Source organism: Lissotriton vulgaris, chromosome 7, assembly GCF_964263255.1.
Source record: "Lissotriton vulgaris chromosome 7, aLisVul1.2, whole genome shotgun sequence".
Classification (NCBI taxonomy): domain Eukaryota; kingdom Metazoa; phylum Chordata; class Amphibia; order Caudata; family Salamandridae; genus Lissotriton; species Lissotriton vulgaris.
Window position 1 is genome coordinate 1,497,268,844 of NC_141695.1, and position 12,890 is coordinate 1,497,281,733.

Here is a 12,890-nt window from a genome sequence, read left to right on the forward strand (position 1 = left end):
AATGACGTGATATCATGGAACACATCTCAGAGTGTATTATCACGGGATTTATGCATTTTAACACAATGATAAAACAAGGACGCCAAAACTATGCAAAGTACAAAACAATTTTTGAGAAGGAACGTATACACATTCATCTAATCCTACTGAAAAGGCAATTCAACAAAAACAATGATATTGTCTAGCATGCAAGCACAAGGACAGCAACATGTTATCATTGTTCCTTCTAAATATCAGAGGAAAATGGTTCATTAAGCACATCTTAGGTACATTTTAGAATTGCTCTTCAGTATTGATTTGACTATGCTGGTGCTCAAAGCGCTTCTAGAAGCAGAAGCACCGCTTTGTATTAAGACAGCATTGAATAACAGTATTTTGATAAAAACACATAATTTAACTGTCTTAGTAAATGGCACTGTAAGATTCAAGACATTAAAAGGGAAGTGAAATGTCTGGGACTTTCTGTACTCCGCCATCTTGAAGTAACTACTGTTTTGAGAACAATGCCTGTGGTTTACATGAATGTGTGTGAATAACGAAGGAAACATTATCTTGGCAAAGGAATCATTATTCCCAACACGTTGAATTAGTTTGAAAATTACACAATTGTTTTCTATGATGCGGGCAAAATCCTGTCTCCAGAGCATTCCATTGGGTCATTGATAAAGGCTGAAAAAGCTTCACATAATTGATATCAATTAATTATCTTAATACAGAGACCCACTAAAAGGTGACCAATTACCATTTGGTAAATGTGGCAGGATTTCGTTAGTAACTTTTGATCTAGAGATTTTTGTTGATTCTGCAAATCATGCAGCAGAACGTGGTATATTTGGCCCACACAGTAAAATCGTAATAATGCGAAAACAAGGGAGCTGAACAGTTTTTCTTGTGCCCCTGGCCATTGTGAATGTTGTTACTGGACGAAATTTGATGATAATTCCCATGCTCTAAGTCAGACTTGGCATCGGCACCCCTGGCACCCTGAATCCCAGATCACACCAGAACTGGAAAGAGGACCCAAGAAGGACTTCCATGCTGACCCCTGGACTTGGCAAAAGAGAGGCTGTACCATCTGCTGGACTGCAGCTGATGCATCTTGTGCTAATGAAGAGAGAACTGTGGCTGTGGCTCCTGGGTTTGGAAACATTTCTCCCCACATCAAATAAGTGACTCTATGGGTCAGTTGGCTAACTCCTTGGAACCAGCACCAGAGCCAACAAAGCTGAAGTAGCCCAGTAAGTAGCAAGTCAGTAGCCACTTCGGAAGAATCACCCCAAGAGACCGATCCTCTGCATCCAGAAAATGCACCAAACCCAACCGGTTCTGGGGGAGTGTTGTCTGAGATCAGATTGGATGCCCAAGAGGGACACCAGTGTCCACCAAAGGATATTGCTGGGAACACTGTGGATGAAGGATGGTAGCCTAGCCGTACCTCGTCTTCTACGGTTTCAAAGAGAACTACGAGGGATAACCCCAACCTCTGTGGCCAAAGTCACCCCACATGACCCATGGTCGGTCCTAGCAATAACTGCAAAGGCAGCCCTGCCAACGGCACAGCACCCAGAGCACCCTTGAATATCTTCCATCTCCTGAATCTGCAGCATCAGGACCACTCCATTGAAGTCTGTGGCAGCCATGCTGTAAAGTTTGGAACTGGACTGGAAAACGCTGTTGTGGCCACTTAAGTGTCCAAATACTCCATATTGCCTGCCCCCCCAGACTGTCTCCCTGTCAGACTTTGTTGCCCAAGCCGGTACATGGTAGTCAAACTCATCTCTTACAAACTTTTCAAAAGTTTACAAACTTCATGTTCACCAATGTTTGTCTGAGATTTAAGTTTTCTTTAAAAGTCAGTATCCATGGAAGCCTACGGCGGATTGTGCTCATCTTGGATTCTAAAAGCTCATAAAAATATAATCCAGTTTTATAAAAAAAAATTTGGATTTCTTATTTCTTTGTGTGGTACATGCATGGCACTAGTACCGTTGTTCGAAGCCACAGATACCCAGAGTTGAGCTTAAGGTTTTACAAACGAGCCTGAATGGACTCACAACAGTTTTTACAAGCATATTGCACAATAAGGCCACAAAGCCATACCATATAATACGCCAAAATCCTCAAATGTACTATTTATCTTAGTTTGGACTAACAATCAGATAATTATCTTACCTGTAAACACTCCTCCAATAATAGCACATACTCCAGTTAGAAAATGTGTAAATGACCTGTAGAAAACAAACAAAATTGCAATAATTACAATGAAGCTTCCATTGTCTTAACTGGTCAGTTACTAACATATTATGGCCATATTTGGAGAAACAATAGGCTAGTCGTCAAATCTTGCATCCAAGGGATACAAGCCTGTGTTTGGGGGTATGCTAAATATAAACTTAATTATCTTCATTGAATTCATACTTATATACTTAGAATGAAAGCTGTCAAAATAAGCATTTGTACCAATCTGGGTTAGCTTGGTACTGCAGAGATGTATTATTATAGACAAGGAAAACATAGAGGAGCTTTTGTAGTGAAATGTGACACGATCAGACTAAGGCGGCAAAAGTATGCATTAACAACGATGATCGATATGTTTAAATGGCACTTTTAGCAAAGAAACCCCTGAAAAATAAATTCCGCTTTGTATCAGGACTAAAGTCTTGTAGTTGCTATAAATTAAATATAATTTATATGGTGTCCCTTTACACACTTTGAAATGTAAAAAAAATATGTGGAAAAGTATTGCACATACCAACACAGGAGTACAGTTTTTAGGTCGAAGGCCTAAAAGGCTGCGCTTGCGCAGTCTTAGGCCGGAGATTTAATGAGTCTGAGTAGCGCCGAAGGTCCCGCCTCCGTGCCCCATCTCTCCTTCATTGGCTGGCTTCCTAAACGGAGGCCAGCCATTGGAGGAGAGATCAGTCACTCCAATGTAGCCCCGTCCTTTTCGGATTTGGGGGCGTCATTTTTGATGTTCTTTAGACAGTGTCCGTCACTCAGAACATCAAAACCACGCCCCCAATTCCGAAAAATTTCAGGAGCGCCGGCCGCCATTAAGCTGTTTGTTGTACATGAGGTAGGTCGCATGCTCCCGCTGTCCTCGTTCCCGCCCCGAATCCGAAAGTCGTTGTGGCCGCCGTTTTGTTTTTGCCGTTTTATTTTTCTTTCCATGTTTTGTTTTTGCCGTTTATTTTTCCCGAGGCTCTCCCGTCCCCCGAGGCTCTCCCGTCCCCCGAGGCTCTCCCGTCGAGGCTCTCCCGTCCCCCGAGGCTCTCCCGTCCCCCGAGGCTCTCCCGTCGAGGCTCTCCCGTCCCCCGAGGCTCTCCCGTCCCCCGAGGCTCTCCCGTCCCCCGAGGCTCTCCCGTCCCCCGAGGCTCTCCCGTCCCCCGAGGCTCTCCCGTCCCCCGCGCCTCGTCCCCCGAGGCTCTCCCGTCCCCCGAGGCTCTCCCGGTCCCCCCGGTCATATATTAATCTTATAAACGGTCAGTCTATTTGTAGGAATCGTATTTTGAAAGCGATCAAACCTATTCCTTGAATTGTTATACAAACTAGATGAGTATGAAAAATCAAAAGGAATTAAGTACATGGATTTGAACACATCTTAAAAAATCTTAGACAGTATTAACCCCGTAAAAGCTCCTCATCCTTTAAATATGGCCTCTGCGTTTCACCTATTGCCGATACAACTGTAACGAAGGCGTAAGGCATGTAAAAAAAAATGTTTTTTAAGTGGAGGAGTGAGCTCCGCTACCTATTCCTGGCAAGTAACGGAAAATAAGCCTCTGACAAAAGTACCAGTGTCTTGATCGGAGAAAAAACGGTCTCATAGGAAACCTGAGGGTGTGACCCTGGGGACCCCCCCTCGCTTTACTGTTGTAGGTGTACCCTGTGTGACGTTTAGGTGACGTCCCAATCGAAGACGGTTGGCAGGCTGCCGGGAGAGAGACGCCATTGCTGTTTCTTCATCAAACTGAAAGTGCTGCTCAGGGCAGGGGCGGGCTGAGTGGGGATTTATCTCCATTAGCTCCCTTGACTGTGTCCCGGCGTCTCTCCATCCTCTCATTGCCCAGGGGCTCGGTGTAAGCGGCAGCGGACATGGCGTGCGGTGCCACTCTGAGCCGGCCCATGGAGTTCGAGGCCCTGCTTAGCCCGCAGTCCCAGTCCCCTAAGCGCAGGAGGTGCGCCCCGCTGCCTGGATCCCCTGGGGGACATTCCCCAAAGCGGTGGGGTTTGATGTCCCACGGCGAGGAACAGCCTCATGGAACACCACCGCCTCTGCCTTTCGTTGGGGAGCGACGCCTCACCCCAGGTAACTGCAGAGGAGGCTCGGGCCGGGTGGCACAGGGAAAGCGACGACATGGGGGTTATCCGGGGACAGCGATCTGGGTCAACGTGATTGATGGCGGTCTATCAAAGTGGGAGTAGAAAACCAGAATACAATAGTAATTTATACAAATTACCATCACCGCAGAAGAAGCTCGAAATTCAATGTGTGTCCGCCTTCTAAATGAGCAATGCTGTTTTGTGGGGTGTGGGCGCAGGGCTTCACTGTTGGTTAATATTTTGGTGTGGGTAGGTGCACAGAGAGTTAAGTTTCTGGATGTAAGTATCGGCTGCAGTCGAGCTCTACCATCCCACCACTTCATACTCCTGGGCGTTAAATACATTGTTTTGGGGGGGGGGGGGGTGGCGGGGGCGCAGCATAGGTGATTTATGAGACACCGAAAACAAAGCATCTGTTTAAAATCTCAGTCGATCATGTCTATTTATCCCTTGCCGATCCTTCTGTCTTGTTTTAACTTGAACTCGTTTTGCATTGATGAAAGAACGATATTTTAGTGACATATGGATACACATTGTTACGAACTTTTATGTGATTGAGGACGCATATATGATTTTTAAACCTGCATCCGAATATTCGGAGATTACGATTGAGGCTGTATTTTATCTGTCCAGCATTTTTATGTTATGGCAAGCACGTTGTGCTGTCAAAACGTGGATGAATCTTTGTAATGGTTTCCTTCCATCACTGGCTGGGGTACTGATTTATTGTGCTATTTAAGTTAAGTGGAGCCCTATGTGTTCTGGGCTAGAGAATCCTTCCAGATATGCCACAGGTGACTAGACAAAGAGATCGTTGGTTGGCCGTAAAGGTAGTGATGGCCATTCCAATGTTAACTCACGTTTTTCCTGCCACAAATACATGTTCGAGATGTTTCCTCTATTTTTATTGACACAATGGTTTTGTTTTTAGCCTGCATGTTCAGTTCTCCTTTGTAGTTACATACATCCCATTGGTATCCTCATTGTTCTACGACTTAATCCATCATGTGTGGGGCTCTGGGTGTGTGTGGGGCTCTGGGTGTGTTTAGGGCTCTGGGTGTGTTTAGGGCTCTGGGTGTGTGTAGGGCTCTGGGTGTGTGTAGGGGCTCTGGGTGTGTGTAGGGGCTCTGTGTGTGTGTGGCTCTTTGTGTGTGTGATTGTGTGTGTGTGATTGTGTGTGTGTGTGTGTGTCTGTGGCTCTGTGTGTGTGTGTCTGTGGCTCTGTGTGTGTGTGGCTGTGTGTGTGTGTGTGTGTGGCTCTGTGTGAATAGTTTTTTTTGTAGGTGGCTGTATGTGTGGGTGGCTCTGTCTGTGTGAGGGTGGCTCTGTGTAGGGGTGTAGCTATTGGCATTGTAAATTACAATGCCATTTATGATTTAAAAAAAAAGAAATGTCATGAGCAATGCCAATAGCTCTACCTTTAATGATGCCGAGACCATTGCATTGTAAATGCTTGTTTTTTTTGCCAGCGAGTTTCAAGACCGAGATGCTGATTTTAATGTCATTTCCTGCATCAGTGTTCAGATTTGTGAGATTAGGAATATCGGACACAAAGGATTAGCACTGCCATTTTTAGAATTCACCTCCTGGGAAAACATCAAGTTTGGTGGCTGCAACTAGAAGATCGAAATACTTGAGCAACAATCCTTTCAGGACGGCACTAAATCCTCCAGAAATTACTCCGCCTTCATATTGTGAGGAGTTTCACAAGGAATCCTGTTCTTCTTGCATTTTCCCAACTTTCATCCAGCTTCTTTCTCTCCCCCTTCCCCTTCCTTCTCTGTCTTTTCCCTTTTTCCTCTCTTCTTATTTCTTCTCCTCATTTGTGTTTATGGAAATGTTTTTTTCCCTTCATTACCTTGAATGCCTTCTGTCTTAATTTATTATATTCACTTACATTATTGTATGGCTTTGTTTGTGTTTTTGCTAACACTCAATAAAAATGTCTTAAACAAAAAAAATATATATATATTGTGAGGAGTTTCACCATACAGAGTGAACATTTATGATGTACCTTTGGTGGGTGCCACAGGTTGTGGGAATAGGCCCAGAACTGGTTGTGCTCATCTGGGCAAACGACCTTTATTGCACCCTTAGCGTGCAAGGCTAAAAGACATCAGAACTACACTGCAACAGAAACATGAAGGACTGATTTTAGAACAGTACCCACCTCAGACATGTTTTATCTCAACATACTAAGGGTTGTCTGTGCATGAATGCCGTGGGATCCATGGTGGTCTTGTACATGGGCCACTTTCAGAAATGGTGGTCGACGGACCACACTAAATTAAGCCGCTGGTCCTACATAATTTCCTGTCTAATCTATCCCAGAATGCGGAAACTGCAGGTTCCCTTACATGAAAAAGCATTTGCAATGCAATAGGCCTCGCATTTAGGGGAGTTTAAGCTATTGGCAATGTAAATTACACTGCTTTTTATTTATGTTTTAAAAACCAAAAAATAAATAAAAGGCATAGTCATTTACTATGCCAATAGCTCAAACTTGCGTAATGGCGGGACCTATTGCATTGCAAATGTCAGGCATCACAGACAATGGGAGGGCGGGTGGGGAATGTGGAGGGAGAAGGCACGGTCAATGGGAGGGAGGGCGGGGGGGGTTAAACAAGGCACAACAACGCGGGGGGGGGTAGGTAAAGAAGGCACCAAAGCAAGTATTGCCTGCAGTAAGAGAAACTGAATAAAGAAAATAGGGACTAACAAGCCTATTTACGAATCAGAAGGCAGCATTTAGGACACAAAATGACACAAGCCAAAGGCAAATATGGGTGGCGAGTGGGCAGGTCTTCCATTCGCTACTCAACCACAAGAAGTCCTGCAGAGCAGCGCATGCGTGCTGGCTCTAGGCTCGACCTAAAAGGAGGTGAGGGAAAGCACGGGTGTGCAGAAGGGCCATGTGCCATTTCTAATAGATGTCCGTAGCACCTACCACTAACTCAGGCCCTTAGAGCCTGTAAATCATGCCATGGAATGGAAATACTTTGACTAAAATGCCCAGCAGTATTTCTTCAGCTACTAATAACAGTGAATAATGAATCTTTGAGAAATAACTTAGTGGTAGAATTACAATGAGCACTATAGGATACACTTTCGTCAATGTCTAATTGTACCAGAGAGGTTATGGTTCATTTCATAGGGTACATATTAATTCAGCACAACGGCTCAAGAGCAAACAGTACTGAAGAGCAACAGCCATATTGACTGGGTAAACTAGACCCAAATTATGTTCTGCTATTCCTTTAAAATAAGACTGAGAAAGAGGTTTCATTGATGGGTGAATGGCTATGACTTGAAGGAAAATGCAAACATCTTTGCGTGCATCCCAATAATAGTTTTTGTATTACATTATTTTAAAGAAAAAAGATACATCACATGGATGGTAAAATTATACAACCATTCACACAAGTGGAGAATCTAAGTACACGAGTTCCTTCTGGCGACTAAAAAAACAGACAAATCTAAAGACAGAACATGAAAGTACATAAAGGAGAAAAGAAGCAGGCGTTCCTTATTTTAACATGGTGTCATCTAACATTCAGGTTATTGGTTATATGGGATGTGAATATAGTAGTTCCAAATGGGCTCGCTCGGGTAAACCCTTTATTTGTCAACGTATTCAAATGTCAGTGGTATGGCTAGTAGTACCATATGGCACAGTGTGGGCTATTTCAAGCTTCACATTATGAAATAATGTGGCATTTAGGCCTCATTAACCCAAAACACATTAGCAAATGAAAAAAATAACCACCATTAAAAAATAAACTCAGTAATATTTATTTTTTTTGTTCAAATATTTTTTATTGATTTTGCAAAAGGATTAACAAACAAGGACAGTTTGTAAAAGGAAATAGATGAGACAGAGTGTGCCCTTCACTACAATCCATATTACAGTTGTATCACCGAACTTATCGAGCACAATCGGATAAGGATGATGAACATAAGAAAAGGGAAGGCGGTTAAGACTGTGCAGTAAATACATTTGTTAATACAGTCTTTGAATGCACAGTAGAAAGTACAGTCAACACTTGAATTGACACAATGGCCAAATGAGTGTGCGCAAGCTGATTTTGAATTCATTAAAGGTTACATTACTGAAAGTTATGATTAAAAAAGAAACCAGAATCGAGTGTACACTGAATCATGGCTTTAGGCCCTAGTTGGAGGCTCATAAGCCTATGGTGGTTTGAATGATAAGGTAGCGGCGTCAAGTGAGACCCACAAAGGTTTGTTGGTCGGACGCCAAGGGGTAAGTTGCAGTAAGTTATTATTGGTTCCTCTAAGAAACAACATGAAATGAAAAAATACTGGAGTTCTTACAGTTAGTGAGAACCAATTTGCAGGCTAGAGCCATTATTTTGTCTAGAAGAAATTCATATGCTTCATTTTTTATTTGTAGATCAAGTTGTCCTAGCAGAATATAGGGGAATTCATGAGGAAGATCAATACATAGGGTGGGTACTTTTAATGAACTTTAAAATGTTATCCCAATTTTTTTTTAAAGTATGGGGCAATAAAAGAGCATGTGCGCCAGGTCACCTGTGTGATTGTCACAGTTCCAGCAGGTAGGTACTTGTCTGAGGCTAAGTTTATGCAATTTCCGGGGGACAAGAAGGATCTGTGAATGAGCATGTATTTAGTTTGGGATGTCATTGATGATATGTTATTAGTGAAAGGGGATTATTAGATAAGTATCTAATCCAATTTTTTTAAAATTTTTTTTTTACAGTTTTATATAGCCTGAACTTAACCCAAATCGGGTATCAGATCGCTTTACATAGCACCAGTTGCATTACATGAGGACACATTAATTTTTGGGGAGATTAAGTCATTTGCAAGAATCACAGAATGTTCAGCGTCATTGCCGAGACTCGAACCCAGTTCCCCAGATTCGAGGATGACCGCCCTAGCCATTAGGCCAACTCCTCTTGCTGTTGGATGGCTCTGCTTCCCATTTTTGCTCATTCTGGAAGTGAGCTTGGTACATTTTGGTAAGAGTAGTTTGTATACTTTGGATACCATATAGCCAGCTTTGCACAAGTTATTAATGAAGGTAGGTAACGAAGGGTCATTTTTAGTGCTGAATTTTTAAGATAGCAGAACCTTGAGCTTTATGAATTTGTAGAAGTTGAGGTTATCCAACCTGAAGCGTGATTGCAGATTTGAGAAAAGGAATGGGAAAGCACCATCAAAAAAGATTAATTCATTTCCCTGACCAGTTGGGCTGCATTACAGAATGTCCATCAATTTTAATTTTGGGGTTGAGCTAGATGGATGACAAATTGGAGTTGCGGAACTTCATTTTACAGTGGCAGTCCATTTTTAGCATAACCTTTTTAGTATTATTCATGATGTATTTTTTCAAATGATGTATTTTAGAATGGGGGAGGAAATAGCTGTCGATCGCCAGGTATGCACAAAGTACCTAGTAGTGATTTTTCTACATCCACCCAGACTGGTAGGTAGTCCGACTAATCAAGGAACCAGATAGTTCCTTGTTTAACCCCTTCCCTGCGGCCGCGATTTTACCGCTGTGCGGTAAACAAAAGAACAGGGCGGGGCAGTGACGAACCCCAGCCGTCATCAGCACACGCCCACCACGGGGCGTGATGCCTGGGGTTCATCACTAGCATGGGAGGGGTTAAATACATATGCAGTTAGGTAGTATTTAAAAGTTATAATATTTCTGACATCCTTAAAAGGGCATGACACGTTCCACTTTCCTTTTGTTGAAATGACAGTGAGGAGGAATAAAAAAGATTCAATTAGAATAAATAATAATATTGAATATTTAATTTCAATTAGAGGGGGGACATCCTGCAGAAAGAAAAAATATCTGCTTTGTCCATTAAATTCTAAATGACGTTTTCATAGTGCGCAGTCTTGTACATTTCCATGAGCCTTTCCTCATGCGACAGCAATTGTAGAGAACACCAATGTCGCAGAATACAGATCTTGGCAGCTGTAAGAGCAGTGACGACCAAGCAACCGGCATGGCGGGTCAGCTCCGAAAGACGCAATAAGTCATGGAGGAGAATTAGGGGGTCTGAAATGGGAGAGGGCAAATTCATAGATTCGCGGAGCGTGAATCCAACAGTTTTCCAGAAGGGGTAAATGGTAGGACAATCCAATAAGATATGAACAATATCACGGGATGCATGATCGCATTGCCAGCAGGCAGAGTGAGGTAGCAACCCTGCAGCCTGAAGCCGTGCCGGGGTCCAGTGCCAGCCGTGATGGATCTTAAAAAGACTGGGCTTCATCTGTGCCTCCCTGACTTCCCATTGCAGGGCTTCCAAAAGTTCTGCTTATTCTTCCTCATCATATTCCACCTGCAGGTGAGCCTACCAGGTCATTCTGAGGCTAGCAAATTGTGGCTAGGTGCAAAGGTGTTGAATCAGGAGATTGTACAATCTGGACATCACACCTTTAAACTGACCCCAAGTGTTAAGGTAAGTGAGCACCGGGGAACAGGGGATGGTACAGGGTTGAGGACCCTGTATGCTCAGCACGCAATGACATACTTGTTTATAGCGCCACTATTGAGAATGCAACAGGCCAAATTCGTTCCATAGCATCTCAAAAGACTGGAGTTCACGGCCGGAGATCAGGTGTGTAAGAGTCAGGATGACAGGTCTGCGCCAGGGGCCCCAATGAAGCATGCCTCCCACCCCATGCGGAGACCAGTATTGATCGAAAGGGGAGATTTTTCATGGAGGTACCAGTCTACAGAAAAAAGCTTGCAAGCCACATCCAGGCGGTTTATATGGCTTACAGCATGGGGTTGAGGGACCTGCTGGTGGTGGGGGTCAGGAAGATAGAGGGCCTGTGGTTCCAACAAGGCCTCCTGGAATCTGTGTTTGATCGGGACCCATAATTGGGGGTCTTCGACCCAGGGGTGCATACAGGCCATTAGTGCCAAATGTAGGGCTAGACAGTAATGATATAAATAAGGCAGGTCCAGTCCCCCTTCTGATCTATGGGTGATAGGCTTCCGAATTGTCAGGCGAGATCTCACTAAACCCCAGATGAAGGCCTTAATGGTCCTTTCTATCTGACAAAGGGTTGAGAGGGGTATTAATTGGGGAAACATGCACATGAATCAGGAAGGGTAAACATTTTCACCACTTGAGTTAGTCCCCAAAGAGAGAAAAATTCAGATGGGACTACTTTGCAAAGTCCATTCACATTCGCTTCGTAAGTGGGTCCAGGTTATCTGCCATCGTGCGCTCCTGGCCCTTGTTAACCAGGATGCCCTGATACCTGAGGCGGGATATTGCAGCAAGAACATCAATGGTCTCCAGCACTGCGGGGATGGAAGAGGGTATGGCTGATAAGGTGAGTAAGATGTCATCTGCATAGAGATTGTTTCTAAAGTCCTCCGGTCATAGGAATACCTATGATCGTCTGATTGGTACAGGAACACTGCTAAAGGCTCCATAGCAAGGAGAAATAAAGGGAGAGTAAGCAACCCTGACGTGTACCCCTACGGACCACGAAGGGGTCAGAAAGATAGCCCCCTGCAATTGACATGAGCTGAGGGGGGAGTCATAAAGCCATCTAACCCCTTGATGAAGTAGTCACCAAGACCGTATTTCCTCAGTGCAGTAAACAGGTAATCCCACTCTATCCGGTCAAAGGCTTTCTCGGCATTCAACAACAGTGTCAAGGCCTCACCCGGAATGCCCAATGCTAGCCAGACAGCATGAGCTAACGTGCAAAGATGGTTGCGTGACGAATGGCCTTGGACAAACCCCACTTGCGGATGGTTAACAAGGGAGGGGAGGACGCGCTTGAGGCGGGCAGCTAGAATGCTGGCCAGTATCTTGACAAACCCACTGAGCAGGGATATGGGGAGATACGGCCACGAAGGTGAAGGTCCTTTCCTGCTTAGGGGAAGTCGCATATTAGCGCCCTGTTGGAGAGTAAACCCAAGTAGGCCGAGCGATCAGTCTCAGCTAGAAGATCCACCACTTTGGATATGGTCAACTTGTAGAACTCTGGCTGGAAGCCGTCCTCACCTGGGGCTTTGTGATAGAGTAGATCCCTGATGACCTGCTCTATCTCCTTGGGGATCATGCCCTTAAGCAGCTGTCTGCCATCCGCTGAAAGGTACGGTAAGCAAATACCATCCACGTCCCTGGACAATTTCCGGAGTAGAGGACTCTATAGTAATTTTGCTCCCAATAGTTAGGCATGTGGGTTTTAAGCTGGTTCTTGCCTACAGTGTCATTGTAGCAGGACAAGTTGAGATGCCAGGGCTTGCGAATTGGCAGTTCATGACCCAGTTTAGCGTGTAAGGATATAGGGAGTGGTCCAAAAGTACGCCCACTAGTACAGAAGTCTCACAGAGAACAGGAAGCAACAGGTGGGCTACCAGGAAAAAAAATCCAACTGTGACTGCGTGACACGAACCAGTGACAAGTACATGCATTACCGGTCCATCAGATACAAAAGACGCTATACGTCGCGAAGGACATGATCCTGCTGTGGTGTCTGAAAAATGTGGTGTCTCCCACGGAGAGAAATCTGAAGGCGCTGGAGCTTCTGTA

The 12,890-nt window shown here is 44.3% G+C and overlaps 1 protein-coding gene across 1 annotated transcript in view; it reads right to left on the minus strand.

Moving 5' to 3' along the window:
• Nucleotides 1-12,890, minus strand: part of ERGIC3 (ERGIC and golgi 3) — a 334,632-nt gene that overhangs the window by 65,824 nt on the left and 255,918 nt on the right. Inside the window, exon 12 of the mRNA XM_086932316.1 lies at nucleotides 2,173-2,228. Within this exon, the coding sequence (XP_086788442.1) occupies nucleotides 2,173-2,228 (56 nt within the window). The remainder of the gene's footprint in view (nucleotides 1-2,172; nucleotides 2,229-12,890) is intronic.